General features: G+C 41.4%; 1 protein-coding gene across 1 annotated transcript; it reads left to right on the top strand.

The window, feature by feature from the left end:
- Positions 1–155: 155 nt before the first annotated feature.
- Positions 156–22,216, top strand: grinaa (glutamate receptor, ionotropic, N-methyl D-aspartate-associated protein 1a (glutamate binding)). Its single transcript, XM_055877108.1, has 7 exons — positions 156–436; positions 13,087–13,440; positions 13,973–14,085; positions 14,696–14,896; positions 15,542–15,670; positions 18,229–18,372; positions 19,891–22,216. The coding sequence occupies exons 2-7, from the start codon at positions 13,110–13,112 to the stop codon at positions 20,038–20,040; spliced, it is 1,068 nt and encodes a 355-aa protein (XP_055733083.1). The 5' UTR covers positions 156–436; positions 13,087–13,109; the 3' UTR covers positions 20,041–22,216.
- The last annotated feature ends 1,355 nt before the right edge of the window (positions 22,217–23,571 follow it).

Below are 23,571 nucleotides of genomic sequence, written 5' to 3'. Positions count from 1 at the left end.
GTATTTTTTTATATTCATTGGTAGTACAGAACACACCAACCACTCAGTTTAATATAAAGGTAGGACGCTGGCACCCAAATGTATGAGTCACAGTTTGTCTTACCATAGTCATATTGTATTGACATCAAAACATGTTACTACTGCTCACTCAACGGTGAATGTAATTTGTTTTCAATTAAAATAGCATATACATTTGTGTTAGGTTTCGTGATTCCTACACAGAAGCACATGACAATATCGTGAGATGACGCCAGTCACTGTAGTTCTCGCTATTGCGTGAAAAGCTGTCCAGAATCTTACTAACTGCACGTTTTACATCGGAGGAGACAGCAGGGTTTCGAAAGCGAAACATCAATTCAACGGGGATTGGCGTTGAATAATATATTAACGTTAGCTACACTGTTTTGCTTGGTTAAAGGTACACGTACTAAAAAAGGTAAGGTTGCTTTTTATTTGGGAATTATTTGCTAAATTGCTTCTCATTTTTAGCAGTATAAACAAGCTAGCTAACAACTTGCAGTAGCTACCCAATGGCTGTTAACGTAGCTAGCTATTTGAACAGCCGTTATTTAGTAAATGAACAAAGATGGTGTATCTTATCGCCTAACGTTATATCAATAACTAAAATACTGCAATATATTTTTGGAGTATGATGACAACACTTTGGGGATAAAATGTCACACAGTTGGTTAAAAAAAACTGATTACTATGTTAGCCTAGATTTTCAGCTACAATGTTGATGCGAGGCGTGAAATGCTTGTTCTACAACTTTCTCGAAATTATGAATGGATAGCTAAATCTGCTATTGTCTAGGTTTTATTTTTAACCGTGGCTAGCAAAATGTAGGTAGTCGCCAGTGTTGGCTTGCTAGCCTCTTATAGTTTCGTTTCGAAACGCAATAACATATTCTGTCATGAAATGTTAGTTAATTTTAACTAGCCAATCGTCTCGACAGTCGTGCAACCTGCTCCCCTTGTAGCCATTCTGATAATTTCATCAAGCGGCGGAGGCAAGGTGCATCGAATTGATGCTACGCCCATCGGCTGCGTTTACACAGGCAGCCAAATTCTGAGCTTTTCTATAATAATTGGTATTTTGACCAATCAGATCTTTTCACATCAGGTCATTTTCAGAGCGGATCTGATTGGCCAAAATACCAATGAATGAAACAAAATATTAGAATTGGGCTACCTGTGTAAACGCAGCCATCGTGGTTTAGTTTAGGCCTGTGGATGTACAGCACTAATATGATGGGCGAAGTGAAAAGCCTGGATTACCAAACCGGTTGTAATGCCCGGATGCATTGTTTATATAATGCTAGCCTATTAGCTAACTAGTTGTATTATGAGGCAGACAGGGATGTTGTCAATGTTTACAGTAAATGTGCTTTGGTTGCAGCCAGTTAGCTGAAAAGAATGCACCAGGCAGTGTGGGCTTAAGTTTTCAGATAGGCCTACTGTCCAATTGTTTACTTTGTTGCAATGCATATAGTAGATTCCTATTAGTGCTGATATATCATCAAACGTGGCCCCTGGGTTCAAGCAGTTGCTGTCAGTTCATGCAGCTGACGTTTGTTTCTTTCTAGAAATGTGAATCAAATCACATTTTATTGGTCACACACTGTTTAGCAGGTGTTATGGCTGGTGCAGCGGAATGCTTATGTTTCTGTCAATCGATGCAGTACATGTCAACAAGCACACAATTCAAAATGAAAAAATAATAAAAAATTGACAAGCAGTCTCATACTTAGCCTCATTGTGATTGACTTCAAGGTCTTCAATTGTACTCAACAAGAAAAGACTCAAATTAGTCTTTTAGGGCTATCTTTTCTGACTTTATTTTACTGTCTGTTCCTGGTTTTACAGTTGAAGTTGGGACTGGACTGTTTTCCCTTTTATGGCCTAGCCCTAGCTGTTGACTAGTGGAATATTCCTGGAACACTGTCCTCCTGGGGATGCATGCTGTTTTCTGGACATGCATGATGCCGCGTTAGGCAAATCTGGAGCAAGTTAATTTAACTCTGGCACGCATTCAATTTCATTGCAAACAAGAACACTTCCTTCTCCTGGCTTGCCTTTTGAGAGCTCGTCTGTGCATTATTGTTAATGAATTGTATTATGGTTCATTTGGATCGTACTTTTTATCTACCGTGCTTTCGGGTAACATTAAGTATGAGAAGGAGGGTGCAATTGCTAATACCTTCTGGCTCTTTATGCGGTTGAAGCATGCAACATCGTTCTATGTGATGGGCTTGAATCAGGTCCAGCCATTTTTTGGATCTCTATGGCAGCCATGGAAATAGCTGCTCAAACCACTTATGATTTTTATTATTTATTTTACTATCAGAGAAAGCTGGAGAGAGGGGGGGGGGGGGGGGGGTATGCAGGTTTACATAGAGGAGAGCCTTAAAGCCTAACTGAATAAAAAAATAATAATAATTGTACCTTCATTTATCTAGGCAAGTCAGTTAAGAACAAATCCTTATTTTCAATGATGGCCTAGGAACAGTGCCTTGTTCAAGAGAAGAACGATAGATTTTTACCTTGTCAGCTTGGGGATTCGATCTTGCAACCTTTCGGTTACTAGTTCAACGCTCTAACCACTAGGCTACCTGCCGCCCCAATGAACAACAGCGACTGAATGCAAATATTACAGTTGATTCAAATATACATTTTGGTGGATGGCCCTGTCTTCCGGGGGATGGATGCCCGGGATGGAAGTTAGCCCTTTGATGGGCAGCTGGCATCAGAACCCGCACGGCTTGGTTGAAGGAGGTTCAGATGACGGGACCTTCAGCTGGTGGGGTTGGGTGGAGGGTTGACGGTGTAAACTTTTGCTGCAAGTAAGAGGGACGAGCGGTAACCAGTAGCTTAAATGTATTTCTCATGATTTCCACCCATGAGTGAAGAGAGGGAGGTGATAATTAAACAGCTATGCCTGTTGGTCTATTAGAAAGTATGGTGGAATTACATGATTCTCCTGTGGCTCATTGGCTAGAGGATAATAAGTGACTGGCATTTCACACATGGTTAATTGATAGAGGAGGAGGAGTGACATGAAGTTGTGCTGTTGATGAGACCATTTGTAAACAAATATAACGTTCCCGCTGTGCCCATGATTAAGGAAGTAATGTAAATTACATTGTACAACTGAACCAAAGTTTAATGCAAGAAGATGCATTCAGACCAGGACTTCCTGATTGAACTCCCATTAACTTCATGTTAAATTAGAATAATTTGAGCGACCCGAGACATTAGTCTCAAAGACATGAAACGTCCTGTCATTACTGTTTCTAGTGCATTGTATAGCCTAGTTCACCATCCAGTGTGCTAACCGATGATGGATCCCTGCCATATATATATACACACAGTTGAAGTCGGAAGTTTACATACACTTAGGTTGGAGTCATTAAAACTTGTTTTTCAACCACTTCACAAATTTCTTGTTAACAAACTATAGTTTTGCCAAGTGGGTTAGGACTTCTACTTTGTGCATGTCACATCATTTTTCCAACAATTGTTACAGATGGATTATTTCACTTATCATTCAATGTATCACAATTCCAGTGGGTCAGAAGTTTACATAAAATAAGTTGACTGTGCCTTTAAACATCAGGGGAAATTCCAGAAAATTGTGTCATGGCTTTAGCTTCTGATAGGCTAATTGATATAATTTGAGTCAATTGGAGGTGTACCTGTGGATGTATTTCAAGGCCTACCTTCAAACTCAGTGCCGCTTTACTTGACATCATGGGAAAACCAAAAGAAATCAGCCAAGACATCATAAAAAAAATTGTAGACCTCCACATGTCTGGTTCATCCTTGGGAGCAATTTCCAAATGCCTGAAGGTACCACATTCATCTGTAGAAACAATAGGACGCAAGTATAAACACCATGGGACCACGCAGCCGTCATCCAGCCCAGGAAGGACACGCGTTCTGTCTCCTAGTGACGAACGTACTTTGGTGCGAAAAGTGCAAATCAATCCCAGAACAACAGTAAAGGACCTTGTGAAGATTCTGGAGGAAACGGGTACAAATGTATCCATATCCACAGTAAAACGAGTCATATATCGACATAACCTGAAAGGCTGCTCAGCAAGGAAGAAGGCACTACTCTAAAACCACCATTAAAAAAGCCAGATTACGGTTTTGCAACTGCACATGGGGACAAAGATTGTTTTTTTTGTGGAAATGTCCTCTGGTCTGATGAAACAAAAATAGAACTGTTTGGCCATAATTACCATCGTTATGTTTGGAGGAAAAAGGGGGAGGCTTGCAAGCCGAAGAACACCATCCCAACCGTGAAGCACGGGGTGGCAGCATCATGTTGTGGGGGTGCTTTGCTGCAGGAGTGACTAGTGCACTTCACAAAATAGATGGCACCATGAGGAAGGAAAATTGTGGATATATTGAAGCAACATCTCAAGACATCAGTCAGGAAGTTAAAGCTTGGTCGCAAATGGGTCTTCCAAATGGACAATGACCCCAAGCAAACTTCCAAAGTTGTGGCAGAATGGCTTAAGGACAACAAAGTCAAGATATTGGAGTTGCCATCAAAGCCCTGACCTCAATCCTATAGAAAATTTGTGGACAGAACTGAAAAAGCATGTGCGAGCAAGGAGGCCTACAAATCTGACTCGGTTACACCAGCTCTGCCAGGAGGAATGGGCCAAATTTCACCCACCATACTGTGGGAAGCTTGTGGAAGTTAAACAATTTAAAAGCGATGCTACCAAATACTAATTGAGTGTATGTAAACTTCTGACCCACTGGGAATGTGATGAAAGAAATAAAAGCTGAAATAAGTAATTGTCTCTTCTATTATTCTGACATTTTACATTCTTAAAATAAAGTGGTGAACCTAACTGACCTAAGACAGGGAATTTTTACTAGGATTAAATGTCAGGAATTGTTATACTGAGTTTAAATGTATTTGGCTAAGGTGTACGTAAACATCAGACTTCAACTGTGTATCTATGTGTATTTATATCTATAAATATACACCTTTGTGCATAAAATAAAAATCTAAATTAAAACATCAAAGAAAACACAAGTCCCCACCCCAGCAGCGTTAGGCATCTTGCTCGCCCTAGCAGCAGAGCAACAGTTCTGACCACCATATATAAGCCCCAGTGTTTTGTGTAGATGTCAGTCGTCGCTAAGTTTTTCTGAAGTTCAGTCATACACACAGTTTGTTTTATATAGGTGATTCCTGTTATTGTGCAAATTGCGTGTGGACTGCAGGGAGACGGTGAGTCTCCCCTTTAATTTTCCTAGTGAATGCAGCAAAGGGCTATGTCTGCATCCCAAATGGCTCCATATTGTTCCCGTGTCAAAAGTACTGCGCTACATAGAGAATAGGGTGCCATTTGGGGATAACCCAATATCGGTAGGAGCCAGGGATAGTGGTACTCTCTTCATCCATGAGGCGACTCCCTCCTAAGAGGATATTTCAGTTTATAGAACTCAACAGTGTTGCAAGCATTCTCTTCTTAATCATTCTACCCAATCGTGCTCTAAAAAAACGAAGTTTACAGTAGACCACTGGTCATTGTGACATTGAGGCATGAACTGGTTGCATGTTGGAACCTGTGATGGAAATGACATTGTTTGTTGTGACAATAAGTAGGGCCGGGACGATACTAGTATCGCGATACTCGTTAATATCGTGGCAAGGAAACAAGACACGAAGCGGATTTTACTTCTCCAGGAGAACAGCCCTAATGTTGGAAACAAACATCATTATGTTGTCATCCAGAGTCACATGTATTTATTTTCCAAGCTATAGCACACAATATATTACATACAGGTTTTTGAAGGACCAAAAAGTTTCATCTGCTTCGTGTTTGAATTTTTGCCATCGAAAAAATATTGTGATACTGGTTTCGTCACAGCCCTGACAATAAGCCCAAACAGACAATTTTGTGATGTGCCCCAACCATGGCTGTCCAACTAGCTGACAGCATGCTGGTGGAAAGCATTCAATTTGGTTGGTGAAGCATTTACCATTACATGAACTAACGGTGAGTTGATCACATGATGTGATTGTGTGTCACTGTCACATGTTGATTAGTCAGGGGCTCTGGGTTACTGTGTGGTTCATCTGGATAGGACTGAGACAGGTGTCTACTACTGTCTGGCTGCTGTCTATAGCTGTAGATTACAACGTTATGCTAATCTTGGCCTTGCCTTGGCTTGCACTACAGATATGGGCCAGTAGTGTATGAATAACACAGCATCAATGGGTCTAAATAGGTAAAATGCTAAATTAATCATTGTTGTCTAGCCTATTTCCTGTTATGGATGGCTGAAATTAAATTAGCATGTTTAGAGCTGCAGAGAAGTGCTGTTTTTCTTTCACTGACAGTCCCCTGCAAGACGGGAAGTGACTAAGCATCTTCTTAGACTGTAACCAAATATTATAACTAGCACTGTAACCTTATCAGTTTTGTCACACAGGTTTGGCAAATCAAATGGGCGCGCCTTGGGTGTTCTTGATCAATGTTTCTAGCTAATATCAGTGACAATGTTGTGTGCTCGCTGGGCTATTTCCTAGAGCTGGTTTACCTGTAAATCTATGTATGCGTGTGAAAGAGAGAGAATGACAGAAAGACGGGTGTCGTTGAAAGCTTGTGCTGTCAGCAAAGTTGCTATTTAGTCCCAGACAGTCCCTAACTGATCCTATTGATTGATTTGTCTACAGTAGTCTTTTTTTACACATTTGTCCCCCTTCAGAGGACAAAAGTAACTTTGTTTTACAGCTTTTGGCTGTAACTTTGGATTAACAACCCCACCATTCTTATTCGTAATATAATTTAATTAATGGAATTAATAAATACAATTTTAAATATCCATAAAGAATAGTTTTTTCATCCATCAGTATATTTGAGATTCTGGAGGATAAAATTGAAATTGTAACCAGCATTGTTACGGTTGTTAGAACAGTCGCCAGGACTTATCAGATGATAAAGATTGCCTGTGTCTGAAATGACACACTATTCACTATTTAGTGACTACTTTTGTTTTTTTACTCTTGCTAAAAGTAGTGGCATTATATAGGGAATAGTGCTATTGTAATCTGTTATGCTCTGTAATGTGAATGTTGTAGAGCAGGATGCCAATGAATGTTACCCATCTGGTCGGGTCCTCTGTGGTCAGACTAGTGAGACAGGATCAGGACAGACGGGCTTTGGCAGCCAGGGGAAATGGGACAGTCAGTGTTTCATAATAACACCATTATTCAATGTGGCCTAAAAAGAGGGGGGAGGGGGGAGGGAGACTGTGCCTGATGCTGGTGATCTGCCACTGCTGCTTTCTCTTGCTTGTCAGATTGAGTGTGAGAGACAGGATTAGTGCTGTGTGTGTTTTTATTTTTTAATATTTTATTTAACCTTTATTTAACTAGGAAAGTCCGTTAAGAACAAATTCTTATTTACAATGACAGCCTAGGAACAGTGGGTTAACTGCTGTACACTGCCTGATTGATTGTACAAGCCAAGGGGACCCTATAACCTTTGGCTACATTGAACACTTTTCTCTTAGCTACTTCATGTAACTAACATATTCATGCTTCGCGTATTCCTCTTTGATTTAGAAGACACTGTTGCATAAACATTCTGATTTAGTTCTACACCATCACTGGTATTATCAGGCTGTATTGCTAATTACGTTTGCTCTGACTCAGTACATTTATTAGCCAGCTAACTAGCGATTAGGCCCAATTTGACAAGAAAAGACAAAGTAGCTGTTTGCACATGTAAGAAACACAAACTAATAGTGTAATTATAGAACGCTAGTAGATTTATATTAAAAAGTGAAAACAGCATCGTTGTCATCAACATTGTTGCATTGCCCATGCAGTCTGAACGCAAGTGAACGACAAATGCGCTCTTTGAGTGACAGGGCGGGACTAGGCTTGTGTGGAAAGTGGCATGGAGAGAAATTAGAAAGTAGCGAAGTAAAAAAAAAATTGCCGATACTTACGGCATATCACATTTAACAAACCAAACAACATCCTTTGGGGGCACAGTTTCCTGGAAGCTCTGGATGACTGTCTTTTCTTGTAGGTATTTGTGTTAAACACATCGAATTTATACACATGGTTAGCAGATGTTAATGCGAGTGTAGCGATATGCTTATGCTTCTAGTTCCGACCATGCAGTAATATCTAACATGTAATATAACCTAGCAATTTCACAACAACTACCTTATACACACAAGTGTAAAGGAATGAATACGAATATGTACATAAAAATATATGAATGAGTGATGCCCGAACGGCATAGGCAAGATGCAGTAGATGGTATAGAGTACAGTATATACATATGATATGAGTAATGTAGGGTATGTAAACATTATATAAAGTGGCATTGTTTAAAGTGGCTAGTGATACATTTATTACATACATTATTTTCATTATTAAAGTGGCTAGAGATGAGTCAGTATGTTGGCAGCAGCCACTCAATGTTAGTGAGGGCTTTAAAACTTCTTATGGTTGAAATCCCGTTAACGGGATTGATTTGACAACAGCCAATGAAAGTGCAGGGCGCCAAATTCAAAACAACAGAAATCCCATAATTAAAATTCCTCAAACATACATGTATTTTACACCATTTTAAAGATACACTTGTTGTAAATCCAGCCACAGTGTCCGGTTTCAAAAAGGCTTTACGATGAAAGCAAACCAAACGATTATGTTAGGTGAGAGGCAAGTCACAGAAAAACACAGCCATTTTTCCAGCCAAAGAGAGGAGTCACAAAAAGCAGAAATATAGATTAAATTAATCACTAACCTTTGATCTTCATCAGATGACACTCATAAGACTTCATGTTACACAATACATGTATGTTTTATTCAGTAAAATTCATATTTATATCCAAAAATTGTGGTTTACATTGGCACTTTATGTTCAGTTGTTCCAAAACATCCGGTGATTTTGCAGAGAGCCACATCAATTTACAGAAATAGTCATCATAAATGTTGATGAAAATACAAGTGTTATACATGGCATTTTAGATCCACTTCTCCTTAACTTCTCTAGGGTAGAGGGCAGCATTTGGAATTTTGGATGAAATGCATGCCCAAATTAAACTGCCTGCTTCTCGGGCCCAGAAGATATGATATGCATATAACTGGTAGATTTTGATAGAAAACACTCTAAAGTTTCCAAAACTGTTCAAATAGTGTCTGTGAGTATAACATAACTGATTTGGCAGGCGGAAACCTGAGAAAAATCCATTCCATTCAGGAAGTCATTTTTTGGAACGTTTTGGAGTTTTCTATTCAATGCCATTACAGTATCCATTGACTTAGGAATCAAATAGCAGTTTCTATGCCTTCCACTAGATGTCAACAGTCTTTAGAAATTGTTTCAGGCTTGTATTCTGAAAAATTAGGAAGTAAGAGCCGTCTGAATGAGTGGACCCTAAAGTGTCACAGAGCTTTTTCATGCGCGAGACCGAGAGAGTGCCTTTCTTGTTTAGCTTTTATATTGACGACGTTATTGTCCGGTTGAAATATTAGCGATTATTTAGGCTAAAAACAACCTGAGGATTGAATATAGACATCGTTTGACATGTTTCTATGAACTTTACGGATACAATTTGGATTTTTTGTCTGCCTGTTTTGACTGCGTTTGAGCCTGTGGATTACTGAAGAAAACGCGCAAACAAAACTGAGGTTTTTGGATATAAAGAGACTTTATCGAACAAAAGGAACATTTATTGAGTAAATGAATGTCTGCTGAGTGCAACCATATGAAGATCATCAAAGGTAAGGGATTCATTTTATCTCTATTTCTGACTTGTGTAACTGTTCTACTTGGCTGGTTACTGTTTGTAATGATTTGTCTGCTGGGCTATGTTCTCTAAAATCTGACAATGTGGTTGGATTCACAAGAAGTTAATCTTTAAACCTATGTAAAATGTGTTTTGTTTTCTGCATTTTTAATAATGAGTATTTCTGTATTTGAATTTGGCGCCCAGCAGTTTCACTGGCTGTTGAAGAGGTGGGATGCTAACGTCTCACGTACCCAAGAGAGGTTAATGCAACCGCTGTGTCAGATTTTTTAAAAACTTTACGGAAAAAGCAAACCATGCAATAATCTGAGTACGGCGCTCAGACGACAAATCAACCCAAAGAGATATCCGCCATGTTGGAGTCGACAGAAGTCAGAAATAGTATTATAAATATTCACTTACCTTTTGATCTTCATCAGAATGCACTCCCAGGAATCCCAGTTCCACAATAAATGTTTGTTTTGTTCGATAATGTCCATCATTTATGTCCAAATTCCTCCTTGTTGTTTGCGCGTTCAGTACACAATCTAAACTCACGACGAGAGGGCAGGTCCAGGCAAAAGTTCAGGCAAAGTCATATTACAGTCCGTAGAAACATGTCAAACGAAGTATAGAATCAATCTTTAGGATGTTTTTAACATAAATCTTCAATAATGTTCCAACCGGAGAATTCCTTTGTCTTCAGAAATGCAATGGAACTCAAGCTAACTCTCACATGAACACGCATGGTCAGCTCATGGCAGACTTTACTCAATCCCCTCTCATTCGCCCCCACTTCACAGTAGAAGCATCATACAAGTTTCTAAAGACTGTTGACATCTAGTGGAAGCCTTAGGAAGTGCAACATGACCCCATTCCCACTGTATCTTGGATAAGCAAAGAGTTGAAAAACTAAAACCTCAGGTTTCCCACTTCCTGGTTGGATTTTCTCTCAGGTTTTTGCCTGCCATATGAGTTCTGTTATACTCACAGACATCATTCAAACAGTTTTAGAAACTGCAGAGTGTTTTCTATCCAAATGTACTAATAATATGCATATCCTAGCATCTGTGACTGAGTAGCAGGCAGTTTACTCTGGGCACGCTTTTCATCCGGACGTGAAAATACTGCCCCCCCCTACCCCAAAGAAGTTAATACATTAATAACAGGTCCCTAGCGGACTAACAACAATATGGCTGCTTGTTACAAAAGACATGGAGAGGGCGAAAGAGGGACAGAGACACTTAACATTGGTACATTTTTTGAAACTACTCTCACTTATAGCACTCCTATACTTTACACACGAACCGCCGCCCGCTTGGAGTAAGAATTTACGTGAAATTCCTCGGCTCGCCGTGGCTCTTCTCGGAACCGTACCATCTTGGAAAGTTTTTTTTGGGCCTTTTTCGCGTCACGCTTTTAAAGCTCTGATTGTCCAAAAGGGTTTTCTCTGTTCTCCTCTGCAGTCGTCCGGTATCCGGTGACTTGTCGTTGTAGTCCTGAACAGAACTGAATGTTTTTTATTCTCCTTTCATTCGCTATGGAAGATAGGCTAGCCAGCCGTGTCGATGGTTCCCATCGACGGCTGATGAGAGTAGCGTACTATAGTGGTTTGAGCAGAGTGGTAGAGTGGTCCCTCTTTAATTTGCTTTTCTAGATACTTAGGATAGTTAATCAGCCGTACCCGTGATTGTCCGGGAGGCTACTTTATCATCTCTACCTTGTGTAGAGCTTCAGAGTTCAAACCACTTTAAACGTGAGTTGCAGCTCTACGTCTCTCTGGTCTGATATGTTAATTATTAACCAATCATTTTATACAGTTTGTTAGAAAGGGCGGTTCCGTCAGGCTGACACACTCCCTGACCTCACTCAAGGGCGTGACTTGTCACTGTGCAAAGTTTATGTAAACAATTATCTCTTATGGGTCCTAAAATCATGTCCCTTAACAAAAACACTTTCACCATTGTTCATATTTCATGCACAACGCGGATGTCGTACATGTAGTGGGTGTACTTTCCAATTTACAGTATTTCCTTTATAACATTTTTAATAACATCAAAATAACAACCAAAATTATGTTAGTGTTCTTTAGATCGCCTCAGACCATTCCCCATGTTCTATGTTAGAAATATTGTTCCACTATTCGCTTTAGATTGTGTTAGAGTTTCGTCGGGAAAAGTCTGAAACAAAGGCACATTCCTCTGAACATTGGAGAGGGAAACCTGAATGTTCTGTCCTTGATTTACAACAGGGCGTGAGGTGTTAACCCCCACCAGTTCCCTCCTTCCTTGAGAGGGGTCTGGTTGAAGTAATTTATTGCAAAGCTGATCTGACCTATTTGGATCCTACTGAGGGTCAGACATTTGATTCCTATACACGATCGGAAAGATATCACTTTTTCTGTTTAAAAAAAGCTTGTTCCTGCGACACTCAAGTTTGTTTGGGGAAAATATTTTATTAATTTTTAACTATAAAATATGTGTGTTGGGCAGGGGAATGTAATTGTGTCTTGTCTGTTTTAATGAACTATATTGATTTCATTTGAATGGCACAGCCATGGCCTAGGCTGCACAAACCAGTGACATAATTAAACTTAAAATATGCTATTCTATTCTTTTGAATAGAATACCCACATCGGCACACGCCCACCCACATCAGCACACCACTGTTCCCACCCGTCACCGGTGCCGGCTGCGCAACGGGATGTATAAAAGGGGTAAACCGGCAAGAAAGTGGTAAAAATGGGACTGTTTGAAAGGGGGTCATATAAACATTGCCCGATTCTTAATTAAAACATTTTACATGTAACATACCGTCAATTTTGTGTGAAAACTCTCTGGGGGTTTCAGGAAGACCCACTTGGCTGCTGCCTGGGCCTTTTGCCAGCCTGCTTCCTCATTCTCATCACCTTTTTAGTAATCGGACAGATGCAGTGCTTGTATTTTTAGCAGTGTGGCCAAAACTGTGCTAAGACTTTCATTACTTTCCCCGGGGCCTCCTGTTAGAGGGAGGGAGTAAAACAAGCAAGGAGAAGAAAATCACTTCCTCATGTTATTGGCCTAAGATGTCTTTTATGAACTTAATGCTGACAACTAGGCTAACCGGTATGACAAATTAGAGAAGATGTCGAACATCATCATAGTCTAAGTTCACTATGTTTCACAATTTCCCTTCCACTGCCTCACTTTCCAAAACTCCAGCTAGTCATGTTATCTCAAATGCTAACTCTCACCCAACACAGTGGTATGTGCATGTAAATGCCATACAGGTTTAACTCATGTTTTTGCTTTGTTTCCTTGTTCCTCAGGCCAACAGTGAGCAAAACAGACCATGTCTCAGGACAAAAACATCTACCCCGGGTTGATGGGGGAGAACAACCCCCTCCACAACAACGTCTACGGACCACCCCAGCCCGGGTTTGGGATACCCCCTCCCAACTACACCCAGGCCTCAGTGCAAGCTCCATACCTCGGCCAGCCTGCACCCTACGGCCAGCCTGCACCCTACGATCAACCTGCACCCTATGGTCAGCCCGGGTTCCCCCAGGGAGGTCCTGGATTTGGACAGGGACCGTACCCTCAGATGCCTTATCCCCAGGCCCCGTACCCCGCGGGGCCCTACCAGCAACCTGCACAGCCAGGGTGCCCTGGTGACCCCAACGGTGAGTGGAAGGAAGTTGACATCTACTAGTACAGAATGTGTTTTCAGAGACTGCTTTTTGTTGGTCACTCCAGAGTGGAGTCTTCTTTCCTACACTGTAACACACCGTAGGTAACTCTCAGGCTATACTGCAGTTTTGGAACCTTAACTACCCATGTGTTCCACATCATTATTCCATCATTATTCGGTTACAGTTAAATTAATTCCGTTACGAAAGTCTTCACTCCTGCTTATGGCACATAAAGCTATGTCAGTTTTCCGTTTTAAAAGGCACGTTTGGAAATTCTTTCTATTTTGGTCGCGGTTTGGTTTTCCTCTTAGATGGACGTATAATTATCCCTGGAAACTGCTGCCTGTGCGTCTTTATTTCACTGTCCTTCATTAACCATCTGACTAACTGATTGACACATCAATAACTATCAATATAGAACTCACTCAATGACCTGTGTTAGTAACGACCCATGCGGTGGTCTAACAATTGACAAGCATTTGATTGCCAATATTTTGTTATTGTTGTTGTCGGGGGTTTTCAGCTTCCATGGGGGACGGTTACCATGGTGATGTGCCACCATCTTACTACGACAATGAGGAGTTCACCAACTCTGGCTTTGAGGACAAGAGCATTCGACAGGCCTTCATTAGAAAGGTGAGGAAGGAGAGGAGACTGCATGAATGAGAACAGAATAGAAGGTTAACCTATAGTATAATGGGACTGGAATAGTGAAAAGGGAGGATAGTGAAAGGAGAGATGTTGTGTGGGGAAACTGCTTTTTTCACCCGATCTGGCCAACTTATTACCTTATCACCTCTAAAATGTAAATTAAACACTTTAAAGAGTTTCTATAATGTGTCATTACATACCTAGGTTTGTGACGAATTTGAAAGCGTTTTGAAGGGCGGCGCTAAAGTTAACAGCGGCTTTTGAGAGTCATGATGGCTTGCTGTGATGACGCAAAAAATGACTAGGTAACCCCCTTACCCTGTCCCATGTCAATCGACACTTGAATAGAAACGTAGTTCACACCCTAGATTTTGATGCCGACACAGTCGCTACAGTCCCGTTAGTTTTCATTGCAGCCTCGTTTGAGTGTCGCGGTTGCGCAAATTTTGGGTTAGTCACCGTTAGCTAGAAAAGTTTCAGGATTTTATTTCCAAAGCCAATGTCATGTGTTGACTGACCTTTTATCATAGTTATTCAAAAGCTTTGTTGAAACAGTCCTATAACACCTGTCTATCCAACCTTCTCCCCCTCCCAGGTGTTCCTGGTGCTGACCGTTCAGCTGATGGTCACCTTCTCCTTCGTGGCCGTCTTCACCTTTGTGGACGACGCCAAGTTGTTTGTGCGTCGTAACCCCTGGACGTACTACGTGTCCTACGCCATCTTCTTCGTGTCTCTCATCACCCTCAGCTGCTGTGGAGAGTTCCGCCGCAAACACCCCTGGAACCTGGTGGCATTGGTAAGGCCCTACCCTATTCATTATACTAAACCCCCCTGGAACCTGATGGCATTGGTATGGCCCTACCCTATTCATTATACTAAACACCCCTGGAACCTGGTGGCATTGGTAAGGCTCTGCCCTATTCATTATACTAAACCCCCCTGGAACCTGATGGCATTGGTATGGCCCTACCCTATTCATTATACTAAACACCCCTGGAACCTGGTGGCATTGGTATGGCCCTACCCTATTCATTATACTAAACACCCCTGGAACCTGGTGGCATTGGTATGGCCCTACCCTATTCATTATACTAAACACCCCTGGAACCTGGTGGCATTGGTAAGGCTCTGCCCTATTCATTATACTAAACACCCCTGGAACCTGGTGGCATTGGTATGGCCTTACTCTGACTGCATCCCAAGTATCACCCCATTCCGTAGATGGTGCACTACTTTTTAAGTATTGCACTATGTAGGGAATAGGGTGCCTTTTTAGTAGTGCATTATGTAGGGAATAGGGTGCAGTTTGGGATTCATATCAACTATGAGATGAAACACAGATTTGAGTGATGACCTGACTGTCTACATATTAGTTGTATTAGACTCTGTGAGAGGGATATGTTGTGGTTGTAATCCTGACGTTGTCTGTGTGTGTCCTCAGTCCATCCTGACCCTGAGTCTTTCCTACATGGTGGGGATGATCGCCAGCTTCTATGACACAGAGACGGTCATCATGGCCGTAGGCATTACCGCTGTGGTCTGCTTCACCGTGGTCCTCTTCTCATTACAGGTCGGTAGTACACACACACACACACACACAAAGGCATGAACACACACTCTCTGTCCTTACTCCCATCTTGCTGTCAGTACCACTCACTCACACTTCCTTTGTTGTGAACCATGATACTAGGTGGTCTTTTTCTGCCTCCATGGCCTTTTGTTTCAGTTTCACTATAAAAATCGCGTACTATAAATATCATGTACGATTACATACTATTACATACTATCACGTACTATTACTATCACCTACTATCACTATCACCTACTATAACTGTCATCTACTATAACCTCCTATAACTGTCACCAACTATAAATATAATGTAATATCACGTACTATTACATTCAACTACTATTACTATCACGTACTATAACTTTCACTTACTATAAATATCCTGTAATATCACCTACTATAACTATCACCTACTATAAATATTGCGTATTATTACTATCACGTACTATAACTATCACCTACTATTACTATCACCTATAACTATCACTTACTATAACTATCACCTACTATATCACCTACAATATCTATCACCTACTACACTATCACCTACAATATCTATCACCTACTACACTATCACCGACTATAAATATTGTGTATTATTACTATCACCTACTATTACTATCACCTACTATAACTGTCCCCTATAACTATCACCTACTATAACTTTTGCATATTATTACTATCACATTATATAACTATCACCGACTATAAATATTGTGTATTATTACTATCACCTACTATAAATATCACCTATCACTTACTGTAACTATCACGTACTATTACTATCACCTACTATTACTATCACCTATCACTTACTGTAACTATCACGTACTATACCTATCCCGCACTATAAATATTGCATATTATTACTATCACCTACTATAACTATCACCTACAATAGCTATCGCCTACTATCACCTACTATATACCTATCACCTACTATTACTATCACTTACTATCACCTACTATAAATATTGCGTATTATTACTATCACGTACTATAACCTACTATTACTATCACTTACTATCACCTACTATTGCTATCACTTACTATCGCTTACTATTACTATCACTTACTATCACCTACTATTAATATCACTTACTATCGCCTACTATTACCATCGCTTACTATCGTCTACTATTACTATCACCTACTATTACTATCATCTACTATTACTATCATCTACTATTACTATCACTTGCTATCGCCTACTGTTACTATAGCTTACTCTTACTATCGCCTACTATTACTATCGCTTACTCTTACTATCGCCTACTATTACTATCGCTTACTCTTACTATCGCCTACTATTACTATCGCTTACTGTCGCCTACTATTGCTATCGCTTACTATCGTCTACTATTACTATCGCCTACTATTACCATCGCTTACTATCGCCTACTATTACTATCACTTGCTATCGCCTACTGTTACTATAGCTTACTCTTACTATCGCCTACTATTACTATCGCTTACTCTTACTATCGCCTACTATTACTATCGCTTACTGTCGCCTACTATTGCTATCGCTTACTATCGTCTACTATTGCTATCGCTTACTATCGTCTACTATTACTATCGCCTACTATTACCATCGCTTACTATCGCCTACTATTGCTATCGCTTACTATCGTCTACTATTACTATCGCCTACTATTACCATCGCTTACTATCGCCTACTATTACCATCGCTTACTATCGCCTACTATTACTATCGCTTACTATCGCCTACTATTACTATCGCTTACTATCGCCTACTATTACTATCGCTTACTATCGCCTACTATTACTATCGCTTACTATCGCCTACTATTACTATCGCCTGCTATTACTATCGCCTGCTATTACTATCGCCTGCTATTACTATCGCCTGCTATTACTATCGCCTGCTATTACTATCGCTTACTGTTACCATCGCCTACTGTTACCATCGCCTACTGTTACCATCGCCTACTGTTACATCGCCTACTGTTACCATCGCCTACTGTAAATATAGCGTAATATCACGCACTGTAAAGATCGCCTACTGTCGCGTACTGTAAAGATCGCCTACTGTCGCGTACTGTAAAGATCGCCTACTGTCGCGTACTGTAAAGATCGCCTACTGTCGCGTACTGTAAAGATCGCCTACTGTCGCGTACTGTAAAGATTGCGTACTGTCAATATCACGTACTGTAAATATCGCGTTCTGTCACGTACTGTAAATATCGCGTACTGTAAATATTGCGTACTGTCGCCTACTGTCACGTACTGTCAATATCACGTACTGTAAATGTCACGTACTGTAAATATTGCGTACTGAAAATATCACTTACTTTTGCGTACTGTAAATATTGCTTACTATCGTGTACTGTAAATATCACGTGCTATTACTATCACGTACTATTACTATCATGTATTATCGCGTGCTATAACTAACACATGCTAGCCCATAGCCTTGACAATTGAGGAACTATGTTCTGAACCTGTGAGAATTGAGGAACTTGCGGAGGCTTTAACCTCAACTCAATAACAATCCTTGACAATCCCTAATTTCCTTGTTTTCTACCCCAATCCAGAGCAAGTATGACTTCACTTCTTGCCGGGGCGTTCTGTTCGTGTGTCTGATCGTCCTGCTGCTCTTCTCCATCCTCTGCATCTTCATCCGCCACAGGATCCTCCACATTGTCTACGCCTCCCTGGGAGCCCTGCTCTTTACCTGTGTAAGTAGAGTCACTTGACTGCATCAATAATGGGCTGCATATGAATAGCAGTTTTCATTCAAATTGCTCAAACAGCTTTGTAAGGGGGGGCAGTCAACTCATCCACCACCACTGTGTCACCTGCAATGATGGCCTACCATGTTGGTGAGGATGGGGAGAGAGGGGGTGGGGAGAGGACAGCGTGTTGGTGAGGATGGAGAGAGAGGGATGGGGGAGAGGACAGCGTGTTGGTGAGGATGGAGAGAGGGGGGGGTGGGGAGAAGACAGCATGTTGGTGAGGATGGGGAGAGGACAGCGTGTTGGTGAGGATGGAGAGAGAGGGGGTGGGGAGAGGACAGCGTGTTGGTGAGGATGGAGAAAGAAGGGGTGGGGAGAGGACAGCATGTTGGTGAGGATGGAGAGAGAGGGATGGGGGAGAGGACAGCGTGTTGGTGAGGATGGAGAGAGAGGGGGGATGGGGAGAAGACAGCATGTTGGTGAGGATGGGGAGAGGACAGCGTGTTGGGGAGGATGGAGAGAGAGGGGGTGGGGAGAGGACAGCGTGTTGGTGAGGATGGAGAGAGAGGGGGTGGGGAGAGGACAGCATGTTGGTGAGGATGGAGAGAGAGGGGGTGGGGAGAGGACAGCATGTTGGTGAGGATGGAGGAATAAGACTCCCGAGTGGCGCAGCGGTCTAAGGCACTGCATCTAAGTGCAAGAGGCGTCACGACAGTCCCTGGTTCGAATCCAGGCTGAATCACAGCCGGCTGTGATTGGGAGTCCCATAGGGCGGAGCACATTTGGCCCTGCGTCATCTGGGTTTGGCCGAGGTAGGCCATCATTGTAATTAAGAATCTGTTCTTAACTGACTTGCCTAGTTAAATAAAAAAATAAGGAAGGACATATGGAGAGAAGGGGTGGAAAAGCGGGCCCAGTGACCTTTAATGATGCCTGGAGGAAAGCATGGAAATGGTGACATAAGACATACTAGAGGGAGGGAGGTTGAAGGACAGATAAAAGAGAGGGATATACCGAAGAGAGGGATGAATACCAATGGTTGTGGGACGCGAAGGAGAGCAGGGATGAAGAAAGACCATTTAAAGACGAGAACATCACTAAATGATTGATATTTTATTCAGTATAGTCTATATGATGATTTCAGGCTAATGCAGTATGGCAGAACATCACTGTTAACATTTTAAGAACTTGAGGCTTTAGAAAAACATCAGCATAACGGGCTGAATCCTAACCTGCAAATCCTGATGATGTACCTACTCTCCCCTATTTGACCAAGAGAGTTTGTGTGTATCTATTGATATGTAGGCTACATGTGCCATTTCTGTTCTTGTATATTAATACATAAAATGTATTTTTTTGTGTGGACCCCAGGAAGAGTAGCTGCTGCTTTTGCACCAGCTAATGGGGATCCTAATAAAAAAATACCAAAATACTCAGATCTGTATGCAAGAGTTACGATTCATTCCTACGTGACTGATTGCCTCGAAGTAATTATTCCCGACTCCATGTTCTGTGTTGTAGTTCTTGGCTGTGGACACCCAGCTCCTCCTGGGCAACAAGAAGCTGGCTCTGAGTCCAGAGGAGTACATCTTTGCCGCTCTCAACCTCTACACCGACATCATCAACATTTTCCTCTACATCCTGGCTATCGTAGGCCGTTCCCGCGAGTGATGGAGTGGCTCCCTCTAGGGGAAAGGGAGAGGAAGGCATCCAGGAACCTCTCCTCAGTGTGGAAGAATGAATGATCCTCTTTCCCCTCGCTGTCTTTGTATGATTTGTTCCTGCTCTCATTCCTCTGTTACACCTCCCCCACCTTCACCCCACACCCTTCAGGAGACGAATTGGGTGACAGAAAATATGTTCTGTCACCTTTAGCAGTAGCCGATTTTAAACTCAGTTGAGTGTACATCGGAATTTAGTTTAGTCTGCTATTTTAGCAGCAGGCCTGTCATAGTGCCGCAAAGGGCATACTTTTTAATTTATTTATGTAAAATTCCTTTGAAGTATGTTACACCTTAACATTCCTTGTTTTGTTTTTAATGCCTTCTGCTTGCTCTGTCATCGTTGGCAATCTGCTTCTACTTACACAGATGGTAGCTAGCTAGTACAGCACTTCTTAACATTAGCTGAACAAACACTATGGAACTCTCCTTGACGCTCTGCCTTGCCTTGTAGGTTAAGTGCTGTAGAGAGATTGAGAGGGAAGAGAGAGTTATGCTATCTGAGAGAGCAGTGCTGTGATGGCGGCAATGGCTTTATAAGGAAGAAACCGTTCTAGAAACACCTTTCCTGCTATATCCTCTCCCTCTGGTGTTCCCTCCTTTTCCTGCCAATGTAAATGAACTCTGCATGGCACCTGAAACACAGCTGAGATGAGCTGAATAGATGAATAAAAACCCTCCAGAGGGATGATACCTCTCCTGGCCTTCTTGTTCCGTAGCTGTACATAGATCTATGGGAAATGTATATGACACTTACTTCCCTAACCAGCTCTTTCTAGGCATGCCCGGGGAGTGTGTGGCTGTGATGCTTGAAGGGAGAACAATATGCTCACTCAATGTACAGTATATGACTAATGACATCACTACGCATAGCTAACCATTACAAAGACCAAAACTTGAATAAAATGTGACTGACGTTTGTTTTGTTAACATGGATGTGTGACTTATACACTAATACACATGAATATATTTATGGAATCCCTGATATCCCCCCACCCCCAACACTAAGCAAAGTGTGGAATGTACCATCCGCTTATTTTGGATTTATTTTCCCCCTCGTATTTTCCCTTTTTCTTACTAATTCCTCATTTGTTTTCTTGTCTTTATGTATAGTAAATACTATAGTGTTGATTTTTTTTCTCCATTATTACTAATGTGAAATGTTGAAGTATTGGAATTTCTGAACACTTCTATACAGATGTTACAAAAATATCACTAGTTGCTTGTGATTTTAAAAACCTGACATGCTGTAGTAGATAGATGGACACGGAGATTGAAGGACATAAGTTATTAATGATCTATTTATTGAAGTTGCTGTAGAAGGCAAGGCTGCTGTGAAGTTGAAAGTGAATGAGAAGGATACTCAACACTACATTTTCTGCCCTTCTGAATGATGCATGGTGAAAGGTCCTCCCAGGAGAGGGAAGTTTATTATTCACCATTTGCCTCCCAAATGGCACCCTGTTTCCTACTTAGTGTGTTACTTTCCTACTTAGTTCTCTGGTCAAAAGGAGTGCTTTAAATTGGAAATCAGGGCTTTGAGATGCAGAGTGATGTATATTCTGAGGGTTCCTGCTCAAACGTGAAGGATTAGTGTAAATACTTGAAGACTCAAATGTAGAATAAGGAGAGGCTGAAAACAGACAGAATCACTAACACTAGTCACTAGAGAGAACATTCTTAGTTTTAACACCCCACTACTACCAATGCTGACCAAGCCATTGAGATGTTCTCCATTGAAACAAAACACAAGACGCTTAAGTTACATCCACTAATATGAATACCATTTTGAAAACCACATCAAAGCTTTGAATCTCTTGAGTTCAGTTATGTTTTGACTCCTGTTGCACGACCCTTTCCCATTGTTGCATGTGCTGTGATTGCACACTGGGCAGTGCACTAGCTGTTTCTTTGAGACACGTGGCATGAAGAGTAATCATAATGATATAATGATAGTGTTATTGTGCTGCCTACAGCCCTGTTTTAACCATGTTGATTTAACTTGTGTTTTTATCTAACTTATATATATATATATAACTCCTTAGTGGTTTGATGTGTTGAGTAATTTTGGGCTTTGTAGTTCTGTTTGCACTGTAAATTCGCATTAAAATTGAACTGGAATTGTATTCCTCTACACTGCTGTTTTGCTTTTCATCAGAGTTACAACAGAAAATTGTCTTGGATCGTGTGTGGTTTGAACCACTGATTGATGTTAACGCTATAATAGTGCTTACATGTAAAAAAAAAACTGCTTTTAATATAAGGGGGGAGAGAATAAAGTAGACGGCGCGCGTCAAACGTTTGATTTATGACCCTATGTCTGGATGATGCGTACATGCCCAAATATGGGCATCCGGTCAGGACATCCTGGCGGGAAGGTGTCACGTGGTTATGCCCAAATAAGGGCATCCTGTTCTTGTTGTCAGGTGTTAGAGTGTGTGTTAATGTATGTCTATATTGCATCTATTCCTTTGAAGTTGTCATGATGATTGATGTGTAGGGACCTCGTTGAACTGGGGGGGATGTGTTTGAACATTTCAAACGGATGGCCCCACACCCCCCCTATTTTATTGCCCTTAGGGTTGTTGTCTATGAAGCAGGAAGGTCCGTGGGGGATTGTATTTGATGGCAGACCCACTATAAATAAGACCCAGAACAACACATGTGGCCCCAGAACACTAAACAAGATTTTGTGATCAGTGGCAAAGCAGTGATGACCGTAACAACGGAAGCAGGACCACGGCTGAAACATAGAGAAAGGGCCACGTATAAGGCAACAATATACGATGTGCCAAAAAAGTGGTTTCTAAGTGTGTATAGAACCCAAATACCGCCCGCAACTGCGCTGAAAGATCAAGTGAGGATGTCTAATGGACAGCAATGGGGGTATCAGTTTGATTACCAGGCCTGTAGAGTGAAACTATACCGTAGCTGAAGGAGAAGAAAATACAGACCAGACTTTAGGAGTGGCCTACGGGCTTGAAGACTGGCTGGTTTTTCGCAAGGTTGTGTGTCCCGAACTGAGAGTTATCACAAAGGGATATAGCGTGTTTCCGGGCTACGAGACCCATTGGGAAGGTACCCCTGACTCCTCAGGAAGAGTATTTCACAGGGTGAAAACACAAAGAAAGAATGGACTTCCATGTGGATGCGTGGAGTTCTATATCAGCAATGAGGAAACCCGCAACCAAAACATTCGTGATGGTGGCCTGACTGGGGAGTTTAGGTTGCGCATGCTTATTCCTTTTAAAAGTTGGGATCTAATAGAATTGAAAATGTTAGAGTTGGTGGATGCTCTTTTTGTACAGAGCCAACAATGGCAGAGCATTGTTCGGCTAAGGAAGTGCATAATATATTAGAATCCTGAGGATTATGATTCAAAGGAACCCCAAGAAGGGTCATCCTCAGAAGGGTCCGGTTCTTAATTTCACCATATACCATGGATATTCATACAACATACCATGAATCCGATACGTCATGG

Source organism: Salvelinus fontinalis, chromosome 22 (assembly GCF_029448725.1).
Source record: "Salvelinus fontinalis isolate EN_2023a chromosome 22, ASM2944872v1, whole genome shotgun sequence".
NCBI classification, from domain to species: domain Eukaryota; kingdom Metazoa; phylum Chordata; class Actinopteri; order Salmoniformes; family Salmonidae; genus Salvelinus; species Salvelinus fontinalis.
Note: the sequence above shows the minus strand (reverse complement) of the source record. Positions and strands in the feature narration are given on the sequence as shown.